The sequence below is a fragment of the Borostomias antarcticus genome (assembly GCF_949987555.1).
Source record: "Borostomias antarcticus genome assembly, chromosome: 19".
NCBI lineage: Eukaryota > Metazoa > Chordata > Actinopteri > Stomiiformes > Stomiidae > Borostomias > Borostomias antarcticus.
Window position 1 is genome coordinate 3209901 of NC_140252.1, and position 12104 is coordinate 3222004.

A 12104-nucleotide genomic window follows, 5' to 3' on the forward strand; every position below is an offset into this window, starting at 1 on the left:
TTCCGCCCCCACCGCTCATCAACTCTGCCCCCGTCATCCCGCTACCCCCCTCCAGCACCCCTGGCCCCGCCCCCTCCAGCGCCCCTGGCCCCGCCCCATCCAGAGACCTCTTCAACGGTGAATGTTTGGAGGAAGCGCTGACGCTCCTCCGGAACCTTCTCTCCTGTCTGGGGCGTCCTCTCCTCCTCTTAATGAGCTGCTCGGCTTTTTCTTACAGTGTGATCTACACCTCTCCTCTCCTCTCCTCTCCTCTCCTCTCCTCTCCTCTCCTCTCCTCTCCTCTCTCTCCTCTCCTCTCCTCTCCTCTCCTCTCCTCTCCTCTCCTCTCCTCTCCTCTCTCTCTCTCTCTCTCTCTCTCCTCTCCTCTCCTCTCCTCTCCTCTCCTCTCCTCTCCTCTCCTCTCCTCTCCTCTCTCTCTCTCTCTCTCCTCTCCTCTCCTCTCCTCTCCTCTCCTCTCCTCTCCTCTCTCTCCTCTCCTCTCCTCTCCTCTCCTCTCCTCTCCTCTCCTCTCTCTCTCTCTCTCTCCTCTCTCCTCTCCTCTCCTCTCCTCTCCTCTCCTCTCCTCTCCTCTCCTCTCCTCTCCTCTCCTCTCCTCTCCTCTCCTCTCCTCTCCTCTCCTCTCCTCTCCTCTCCTCTCCTCTCTTCTCTCTCCTCTGTTCTTCTCCTTTATTTTCTTCTCTTCTTCTCTTCTCTGTTCGTCTACCTCAGACAGAGACACACTGTCTTCTTCATCTCTCTACCTCAGACAGAGAGACTACACACTGTCTCCTTCATCTCTCTACCTCAGACAGAGAGACTACACACTGTCTCCTTCATCTCTCTACCTCAGACAGAGAGACTACACACTGTCTCCTTCATCTCTCTACCTCAGACAGAGAGACTACACACTGTCTTCTTCATCTCTCTACCTCAGACAGAGAGACTACACACTGTCTCCCTCATCTCTCTACCTCAGACAGAGAGACTACACACTGTCTCCCTCATCTCTCTCCTCAGACAGAGAGACTACACACTGTCTCCCTCATCTCTCTACCTCAGACAGAGAGACTACACACTTTCTCCCTCATCTCTCTTCCTCAGACAGAGAGACTACACACTGTCTCCTTCATCTCTCTACCTCAGACAGAGAGACTACACACTGTCTCCCTCATCTCTCTCCTCAGACAGAGAGACTACACACTGTCTCCCTCATCTCTCTACCTCAGACAGAGAGACTACACACTGTCTTCTTCATCTCTCTACCTCAGACAGAGAGACTACACACTGTCTCCCTCATCTCTCTACCTCAGACAGAGAGACTACACACTGTCTCCCTCATCTCTCTACCTCAGACAGAGAGACTACACACTGTCTCCCTCATCTCTCTCCTCAGACAGAGAGACTACACACTGTCTCCCTCATCTCTCTACCTCAGACAGAGAGACTACACACTGTCTCCCTCATCTCTCTCCTCAGACAGAGAGACTACACACTGTCTCCCTCATCTCTCTACCTCAGACAGAGAGACTACACACTGTCTCCTTCATCTCTCTACCTCAGACAGAGAGACTACACACTGTCTCCCTCATCTCTCTACCTCAGACAGAGAGACTACACACTGTCTCCCTCATCTCTCTACCTCAGACAGAGAGACTACACACTGTCTCCCTCATCTCTCTACCTCAGACAGAGAGACTACACACTGTCTCCCTCATCTCTCTACCTCAGACAGAGAGACTACACACTGTCTCCCTCATCTCTCTCCTCAGACAGAGAGACTACACACTGTCTCCCTCATCTCTCTACCTCAGACAGAGAGACTACACACTGTCTCCCTCATCTCTCTCCTCAGACAGAGAGACTACACACTGTCTCCTTCATCTCTCTCCTCAGACAGAGAGACTACACACTGTCTCCTTCATCTCTCTACCTCAGACAGAGAGACTACACACTGTCTCCCTCATCTCTCTACCTCAGACAGAGAGACTACACACTGTCTCCCTCATCTCTCTACCTCAGACAGAGAGACTACACACTGTCTCCCTCATCTCTCTACCTCAGACAGAGAGACTACACACTGTCTCTTCTAGCCCGGCTGCTTCAGCACCATGTCACACTTCTCACTTTCAACAGAAATCTATTCATCTGTGTTTTGTAAACCAGTGTAGCACCTCCATTATAATGTGTTTATATGTGTGTGTGTGTGTGTGTGTGTGTGTGTGTGTGTATGTGTTTTTATGTGTATGTGTGTATGTGTGTGTGTGTGTGTGTTTTTATGTGTATGTATGTGTGTGTGTGTGTGTGTGTGTGTGTGTGTGTTTTTATGTGTATGTGTGTGTGTGTGTGTGTGTGTGTGTGTGTGTGTATGTGTTTTTATGTGTATGTGTGTGTGTGTGTGTGTGTGTGTTTGTAGATTTCTTTGATTCCATGCCAGAACCAACCTTCCCCACAACCCCCAGTGTTGACTTGTTTGCAGCAGGTACCCACCCTCTCTATTAAGTGTGTGTGTGTGTGTGTGTGTGTGTATATATGTGCAGTGTGATATATGTGTGTGTGTGTGTTCTCACCCATGTCTCCCCGTGCCCCTCCCAGCGGATGCCTTCCCCCCCCCCGCCCCCCTCCTCTCCCCCGCCCCCCTCCTCTCCTCCGCCCCCCCTCCCCACACGGACTCTGCAGCCATCATGGACCTGTTTGGGGGTGCTGGTAACTCACTCACTCCCCCCTCCAACTCTCCGGCTGTTCTTCATATTTTCAGATGTCACCATGTCCTCGCTCATTATTCTCTTGATAGGATAGTTTTATTTTCATACACACAATGTGTTGTTTATTTCATAGTAGGATATGTCTTGTTCACCATTGTTTTTTTTCTGTAGCAGTTCTGTAGGAATTGTACTGTATATTGTGGATAAGGTTAGAATGTGTGAGAGACTTGTGATTGGCTAAAGAAGTAGATGATATAGAAATCAGCTTGTGCTATTGGCTGGAGCATGAAGGCCTCACACAGTGGCCTGGTTTTGATTGGTCGTAGTGGTAAACTTGCTACAGCATTTTGGGATCAAACAAGTTTAGTTTTGTGTGCTTCAGACCTTACTTTATGTTTGTGTGTGTGTGTGTGTTTGTGGGTCTGTGTGTGTGTGCGTACATGCGCGCGTGTTTGTGTGTGTGCACGTGTGTGTGTGTGTGTGTGTGTGTGTGTGTGTGCATGCTTATAAGTGTGTGTAAGTCTTATGTGTTTTGGTCCATCTGCTACCCTGCTGTTGACAACCCTCCTCTGCCCGGTGTGGTGTGTCGTTCCCAGCATGGAGCCCAAGGCTGACCTCTGACCCCTCTCTGACCTCTGACCCCTCTCTGCCCTCACGCTGCCCTGGGATCGGCTTGGCCCACTTTGGCCTGGCCTGGTATGGTTTGTTTTGTTTTGTTTTGACCCAGCGGACTCCACCGGCGCAGAGAAGCAGCCCGCCGCCGAGCTGATGTCAGGTAACGCCCCTCTTAGCATGTGACACACACACACACACACACACGCACGCATGCACACGCACACGCACGCACGCACACACACACACACACGCCGGTGTCTCATGGGGGTGTGGTTTGGTTTCGCTTCACTTCCTCACTGGTCTTTCCATCGAAAAAACCTAGTAACCCTGGTAACTGTGTTACCCTGGCAACGGTCCCTCCCATGGTTCACCTGTTCTTGGTCATGGCTCTGCATGTTATGTAACCAATGGTCTGCAGATACTACTGCTTGAAGGCTTAACTCTCTCTCCCTCCTCCATCTCCCTTCCTCTCCCTCTTTCTTTCATTCACACTATCCTCCCATTCTCTTCCCCCTTTTTTGAAACCTCACCCCTACGATTTATCGGTTTCTGTCCTTCTATCCCTTTTTATTTCTCTTCCCCTTCCATCCTCTCTCTCTCTCTCTCTCTCTCTCTCTCTCTCTCCCTCTCTCTCTCTCTCTCTCCCCACCTCTCCATCTGGCTTTGGGGCTGGCTCATTGCTTGCTTCCTGCCGTTTGATTGGGTGAGTTTCCCGGCTCTTTTGCGTGTGTTCCCCCCCCCCCCCCCCCCTACCCACAGTGCCTTGCTGCATTGCAGTAGTAGCAGAGCTCAGCTGCGCTGCTGTAGAGAGAAGCAGACGCCTCCGCCTGGCTGTTCCCCGGCGTAGCGCTGGTCTCTAGTCTCCCTCAGCTGACCAGTCCTAATCTGACCAGTCCTAATCTGACCAGTCCTCATCTGACCAGTCCTCATCTGACCAGTCCTAATCTGACCAGTCCTCATCTGATCAGTCCTAATCTGACACTCTCCTTCAGATGACCAGTCCTAATCTGACCAGTCCTAATCTGACCGGTCCTAATATGACCAGACCTAATCTGACACTCTCCTTCAGATGACCAGTCCTAATCTGACCAGTCCTAATCTGACCGGTCCTAATCTGACCAGTCCTAATCTGACCAGTCCTAATCTGACCGGTCCTAATATGACCAGTCCTAATCTGACACTCTCCTTCAGATGACCAGTCCTAATCTGACCAGTCCTAATCTGACGCTTCCCTTAGTCAGTGGTCTGGTTTACCTGCCCAGTGGCTTTATTTACAGTAGCTAATATGAATCTTAAACTGTGTTGTGACTAGACTGTGTTATTGACGCCCACCCTGTGAGTCCATTTATGGATTTGTATGTAATACAAATTCTCTAGAGAACAATCATACAGCTTTGACACTGTTGAATCGTTGTTTCATTAATTATGTAGAGCTGTGTGTGTGTGCGTGTGTGTGTGTGTGCGTGTGCGCACGTGTGTGTGCGTGTGTGTGTGTGTGTGTGCGCACGTGTGTGTGTGTGTGCACGTGCATACGTGTGTATGGGGTGTGATTAGTGCCAGCACACCATACTGAAACGCTTGACTTGCGCCTACTTAAGAAGACGCGATGACATCAAACGTCTAAACGCACGTGTATAATTTCCATTGACAAACAATGGAGAGACAGACGTCTCATAGCTGTAACGTACCTGTAACGCAGACGCTGTGCACATGTTGTTTACACGTATTGCGCATCGTGTGCGTGACGGCAACACTACAGGTTAGATGCGCCTCACATATGCGACACCAACACTACACATGACAGTTTGGTAAAATCATAGATGTACGTACGTATGTACATCTTGTAATGTGTGCAGAAATTGCATAGCGACGTGTCAAACGTGCCAGTGCCTTGCTAGCGCAGCAGACGTGTTAGCGGCCGCACGTGTAAGGTCAGTTGCCTTTAAATCATAGCTGGTTCTAATAGGCCTACAGGTCTTTCTTTGGGGAGGAGGACTATGCCGTCAACTCAAGATGAGCTGGAGCGAGCGAAGACCCACTTCTGTGGTGGCGCGGGAAGGCCCAACGCTTCCCCAGACTGTAGGCTACCAGGTTGCAAATCGCTACCACTGTTTCAACTAATTTGTAACATTCAAAGCAATCACCTGATATTATAGAAATTATTAAATCAGTTGTGTAGTGTTCAGCTCAAATGAAACCATTTTGCAGTATCAATGCATTCATTTTTTTGCCTATAGGCCAGCCTACACCAGGCTGAACACTTTCAAATGTAGCCTACAATTCGTTTGGCTATTTTTTTTGCACAATAGGCCTATTATTTTGATTTATTTTTATTTGCACTGTTTATATACATTATTCGTGATTCATCAATGGAAAGCATGATTGAAAATATTGCTCGTGTTTCCTCCCTCACAGAAAAAGACTGTCTCATTCTCTCTCTCTCTCAGAGCGGGTCTCCTGGCGCGCGGCTATGTTGCGCAATACCTGCTTTGTGTTGCGCAATACCTGCTCCGAGAGCGAGTGAGACAGATATCTCTTCTGATATTTAGGAATAGCGGAATTAATAATGATTAAGTTGAGTCTTACAAGCCTAACATTTGGTAACGAGCTATAGCAATACATGTGCTTCATTGTTTTTGATTTAGGTGATTGTCATCATTTTGCACATAATTATAACACATACATTATGCTACAAATATAAATATAAATCACCCGCCTGCGACATCTGCTGACAGAAAAGAGCACTGCAGTCTAGACAGAAGGCCGAAATGTAAACGTGATAAAAACGCTGATATCTAGGAAAAGTAATGAAAGGAGGGTCCTTGAATTTGATCGAGTGCAAACAATTATCATTTTGATTCACTTGTGTTCAAATTACCACCACTCGGTGCTTCTAGTGCCCGCAGTTAACACGCAAAGGCGTGTGCACGCTTGTTCTATGTTTTAAACGTTGGCACGGCACTTTTGACACGTCACTCCTAATATGTGCATCAAATACCTGACACCTAACACTACACCTTATAGTTTGATCAAACGAATAAGCGTGCGTATAGACACACGTTTGTGTGGTTTGCTAATATTATAGTGTGACGTGTGGAACGTGCCATGCCAACGTACGCAACAGACGTTTAAACGCCCGCACGTGTTAAGGCTGGCATGCCATGGTTTGACTCCTAAAACTGAAGCACATCTAGCATAATATTTTACAATGAAAAGCAAGGTCAATTTAGAGGCTACACAGGACGCATAATTACGCACAGCTGGGATTGATAATCATTAGGCTATGGAGCCCATCCTAGTTGATTGTAGGCTAATTAGTGTAGCCTACACTCACAATCCCTTTTGCGCCATAGCCTACTGTATGTCAAAATACAAAATACATTTTTATACTCTTATAGCCTACGTGTTTTGGTGCTGATCCTCAGCACCCCTGTGCTACAGCTAGTTGATGATGCGCGCTCTTATTTGAAAATGTAGCGATAGTGGAGATAAAACGACACATATCTAGGAAAAGTTATGCAAGGAGGGTCCTGGAATTTGATTGAGTGCAAATAAATATTCTTAATTTTTATTCAATATGGACAAATGAGCCCCGCTCGCAGCTTCTAGTGCCCGCTGACTTAACACGAGCGTGCAAACGTTACATGTGCGCAAAAATGGCACGGCACTTTTGACACGTCACCCTCTGAGAATGCGAGCGACTCGTAACGCGTGCGTATATGCACGCCTATTAATCAGCTCGCCAAAGTACCTTTATACACGCAATGCAGGCGACGAAAGCACTGAGTGTTTGTTACGCTGGCACGAATCACACCCCATAGTGTGTGTGTGCGCATGCGTACGTGTGTGTGTGTGTGTGTGTGTGTGCGCGCGCGTGTGTACATGTGTGTTCAGGCTGGTTAGTGACGCCTCGTAGTGTTCAGCGCCTCTCGCCGACATTCCCATGCTCCTCTGGAATCCCTGTTGTCATGGAAACCTTCTCCTTTGGTTGTCATGGGGATACCCCTGCTAGGCGGGGCATGTGATAACAGCGGATTGTAGTTTGACTCTAAACAACTGTTCTTTTCTCCTCTCTCTCTCCCCCTCTTCATCCCTCTCTCCCTCTCTCCATCCCTCTCTCCATCCCTCTCTCCCCCTCTCCATCCCTCTCTCCATCCCTCTCTCCATCCCTCTCTCCATCCCTCTCTCCCCCTCTCCATCCCTCTCTCCATCCCTCTCTCCATCCCTCTCTCCCTCTCCATCCCTCTCTCCCCCTCTCCATCCCTCTCTCCATCCCTCTCTCCCCCTCTCCATCCCTCTCTCCATCCCTCTCTCCATCCCTCTCTCCCCCTCTCCATCCCTCTCTCCATCCCTCTCTCCCCCTCTCCATCCCTTTCTCCCTCTCTCCATCCCTCTCTCCTTTCCCTCTTTTATCCCTGTTCTGTTCTCTCTCTCCCTCCCTCCACCCCTCTAAATCACCCTCTATCCTATCTCCCTCCTTCCGTAATCTCTCCAGAATTTGATGGGTTAGGAGACGTCATGAAGCCTGCCGTGACCCCCCAGGGCTCTGGGGCGCCCCCTATGGGTGCCTCGTCTCCAGTCAAACCAATGGGAGGAGACCTGGACTCCACTATGGCGAACCTGGCCGGCAGTAAGCTCACAGTAACGCCAGGGGGCAGGGATGTGGGATGTTCTCATGTGAAAGACCTGCGCTGCTCAGAGTGATACCACAGTCACACTCAATACCTCAGTAGAGTGATACCAGTCACACTCAATAACTCAGTAGAGTGATACCAGTCACACTCAATACCTCAGTAGAGTGATACCAGTCACACTCAATACCTCAGTAGAGTGATACCAGTCACACTCAATAACTCAGTAGAGTGATACCAGTCACACTCAATAACTCAGTAGAGTGATACCACAGTCACACTCAATAACTCAGTAGAGTGATACCAGTCACACTCAATAACTCAGTAGAGTGATACCAGTCACACTCAATAACTCAGTAGAGTGATACCAGTCACACTCAATAACTCAGTAGTGATACCACAGTCACTCAATAACTCAATTCAGATGACAACTGAAAGCACAATATATATTCTGATTGTGACTAATTCTCTCTCTCTTTCTCTTTCTCTCTCTCTCTCCCCCTCTCTCTCTCTCTCTCTCTCTCTCTCTCTCCCCCTCTCTCTTTCTCTCTCTCTCTCTCTCTCTCTCTCTCTCTCCGTAGATCTCGGGATGGGCAACGCGGCCGCCCCACAGGTAGCTCCGCCCAGTTGGGGTGCCCCCATGGTAAATGTTGTCTGTGTCTCTTAGCATGGAGTGGAGCAGCATGGCTGTGACAAGCATGGCATGGAGCCAATCACATGCAGCGCTCTCCGGGGTGGACCAATCACAGGGCTGAGAACGGGGACAGGGAAAGCAGAGATAGAGAGAGTGTCTAATTCCACATCAGTCTGTAGCTCCCTGGCAGTTATGTACGTATTAGCAGGCATATAGATATTGAAACAGTTGGATGAGTGTAAAAACAGAAGAGCGATCTAGAGCTATTGCCAAGTTTCTTATATCTTTTTAAATCATTCTAGCATTTCAGGAGGTCCAAGCAGATTTGGAATTTGGCGTTTTTAGAGGATCTCTAAAAAAACATCTGACCTTTTGCCGACCCCAAAATGCTTCCCTCATTTGTATATTTGTTTATTTTTGTTCCAGACAAGCACACTACAAAACAACAACAAACACCTAGACAAAACAATAACATAGAAGAAAACAATGGCACAATGAAATCCTAGCAGGCATCTCCTGCAACCCATAACTATAAAGAAAATAATCCAACAGTGCTAGCAAGGCTCACTAAATCAGCCGTATCACCTCACATATTCTCACACAGCTAGTGAATGAAAACAATATTGAGATTTATGTGGCCTATTTTAACCAGGCGTTTGGTCTATAATAATGCTGTGACATGTATCTGACCGTAGTGTGCAACATAATGGACGCTACAATCCCATTGATTTAGCTTTGACATTCAAGCAGTGAATTGAAACCAATTATTAGACAAACTATTGATATCTCTTGTTGACCTGGATTGTCATTGTTTCCTCGGCCTTCATAGCTTTAGCGGCTTTCTCTAAGGACTCATCTTTGCTGTGAATATCATATACTTCAGTTCACTGATAGTTGTGACTAAACTAAATATCATACTTCAGTTCACTGATAGTCGTGACTAAACTAAATATCTTATACTTCAGTTCACTGATAGTCATGACTAAACTAAATATCATATACTTCAGTTCACTGATAGTTGTGACTAAACCCGCCTGCTATTTCATATGCCCTCTAAATGCTGCTGCATGCTAGCGAGGTAGTCGTAGAGGGAATCAGATTGAGAGGCTGCAGTAGCTCAGGGCTTGGGTTGTGTGCTGTGTGATTGTTTGGCATCATTTAACTGTCTTGCCCTGAGTGTGTTTACGTGTCTGTGTGTGTGTGTGTGTGTGTGTGTGTGTGTGTGTGTTAAATGTGTGAGTTTCCGCTGTGTTGACACTGTTAACGAGTGCGTTAAGTGTGTGTGTGTGTGTGTGTGTGTGTGTGTGTGTGTGTGTGGTGTTGGGCTGTGCTGTACTTGGCCGTGCCTGTGCTGTGTGTAGTGTAGTCATGTGTAACGTCCCTCCTCCTCTCCTCTCCCCCCCCCCCCCCCCCCCCCCCGCACCCCTAGACCATTCCCATGGGGGTCCCTGCTTTTATGGGCTCTTATCCTAACCCAGGATTCAGCATGGTAAGACCACCCAGCCTCGGCCTCTGTTACCGCCTTTAGGAGCACCTAAGATGGCCGATGACCCCTGTAGGTGGCCCACCAGCTCTCAAAATGGCTGCCGTGTTTAACTATTTCTCTACCCATCTCTCCTCTTCCACTCTCCTCTCTTTCTCTTTCTCCTCTCTCCATCTCTCTCTCAGCCCGGGGCGCCGGGGGCCGGAGCTCCCATGATGCCCATGGTCAGGCCTGGCTTCCCCACAGCCGGAGCGCCGGTGAGACACACACACACACACACACACTCAAACATACCTGTACACACACTCACACACCTACTCTCTCTCTCTCTCTCTCTCTCTCACACACACACACACACACACACACACACACACACACACACACACACACACACTCAAACATACCTGTACACACATAGGCGATTTTACCCTCTGAGAGTAGGGGGGGCAACATTTTGACGTGAGAAAAAAAACAAAACAGTTCTGCCGTCTCGTCCCATCTATTTACAAAGAATGCCAGTTGTGAACAGTATGCTAATAAGAAATCCGTATGACAATTCAATATGTACAATGCATCAAACTTCATCTAGACACCACGAGCATGTCAATATGACTTTATGACCGAGCACCAGGCCATACTCAACATCACAACATCAAACTGCAACTACCTGCTGGTGCTAGCTTCCTCGCCGATGGTGATGTTGCTAGTGCTAGTGCTAGCTCCGATAGCCTCTGGAGCACTTCTACATTCGATTGCACCTGCTGCAGTGTCATTTCGAGTGGTAGCTTCTTCATTAGCATTGGCAGATTTTATTTTATTTTATGAAGAAGTGGTAAATTGTTTTTATTGCTCTTTTTGCCATTATGAGCAGGTTGGCTAGTTGTAGCTTGTTGAGCACTGAGCAGTACAGTCAGATCAATTTTTTTTCGACGGACGAGTTGTGCCATTAGTGGATTATGAATATATATATATTTTTAAAGGTAGCCTAGTTTAAGTAATAAATACACTTTTAAAATGAATGATGATCTAACACAAACTGGTACAAACCACAATTATGTATTTAATAATTGTGTTAATTAGTACAAAAAAATAAAATAAAACTGAGCAGAGTTGGGCTGTCCAATCAGGGGGGGCACTTGCCCCCCCTGCCCCCCCTATAAAATCGCCAATGTGTACACACACTCACACACCCTCTCTCTCTCTCTCTCTCTCTCTCTCTCTCTCTCTCACACACACACACACACGAACACAGACACACACACACACACACACATAACCTTCATGCGTGTCGTCTCCAGATGTCCCCAGGGATGGGCCAGAGCCCCAGGAGGCCTCCGCCTCCTAAGAACGCCCTGGATGACCTCAACATCAAGGACTTCATGTAGACCACCTCTAATACCTGAACAAGGTAGACCACGTCCTGTACCCAAACACTCCAAGGTCGACCACCTCTTATACCCAAACACTCCAAGGTCGACCACCTCTTATACCCAAACACTCCAAGGTCGACCACCTCTTATACCCAAACACTCCAAGGTCGACCACCTCTTATACCCAAACACTCCAAGGTCGACCACCTCTTATACCCAAACACTCCAAGGTCGACCACCTCTTATACCCAAACACTCCAAGGTCGACCACCTCTTATACCCAAACACTCCAAGGTCGACCACCTCTTATACCCAAACACTCCAAGGTCGACCACCTCTTATACCCAAACACTCCAAGGTCGACCACCTCTTATACCCAAACACTCCAAGGTCGACCACCTCTTATACCCAAACACTCCAAGGTCGACCACCTCTTATACCCAAACACTCCAAGGTCGACCACCTCTTATACCCAAACACTCCAAGTTCGACCACCTCTTATACCCAAACACTCCAAGTTCGACCACCTCTTATACCAAAACACTCCAAGGTCGACCACCTCTTATACCCAAACACTCCAAGGTCGACCACCTCTTATACCCAAACACTCCAAGGTCGACCACCTCTTATACCCAAACACTCCAAGGTCGACCACCTCTTATACCCAAACACTCCAAGGTCGACCACCTC

General features: G+C 48.0%; 1 protein-coding gene across 1 annotated transcript in view; it reads left to right on the plus strand.

Moving 5' to 3' along the window:
- The window catches only part of LOC311321571 (clathrin coat assembly protein AP180-like), a gene marked incomplete at both ends in the record, with an annotated part of 37033 nt that extends 25604 nt beyond the window's left edge, over positions 1–11429 (plus strand). Inside the window, 6 exons of the mRNA XM_084453566.1 lie at positions 3409–3456; positions 7792–7926; positions 8509–8570; positions 9991–10050; positions 10230–10301; positions 11343–11429. Coding sequence (XP_084309692.1) covers positions 3409–3456; positions 7792–7926; positions 8509–8570; positions 9991–10050; positions 10230–10301; positions 11343–11429 — 464 coding nt within the window. The remainder of the gene's footprint in view (positions 1–3408; positions 3457–7791; positions 7927–8508; positions 8571–9990; positions 10051–10229; positions 10302–11342) is intronic.
- Between the last annotated feature and the right edge of the window lie 675 nt (positions 11430–12104).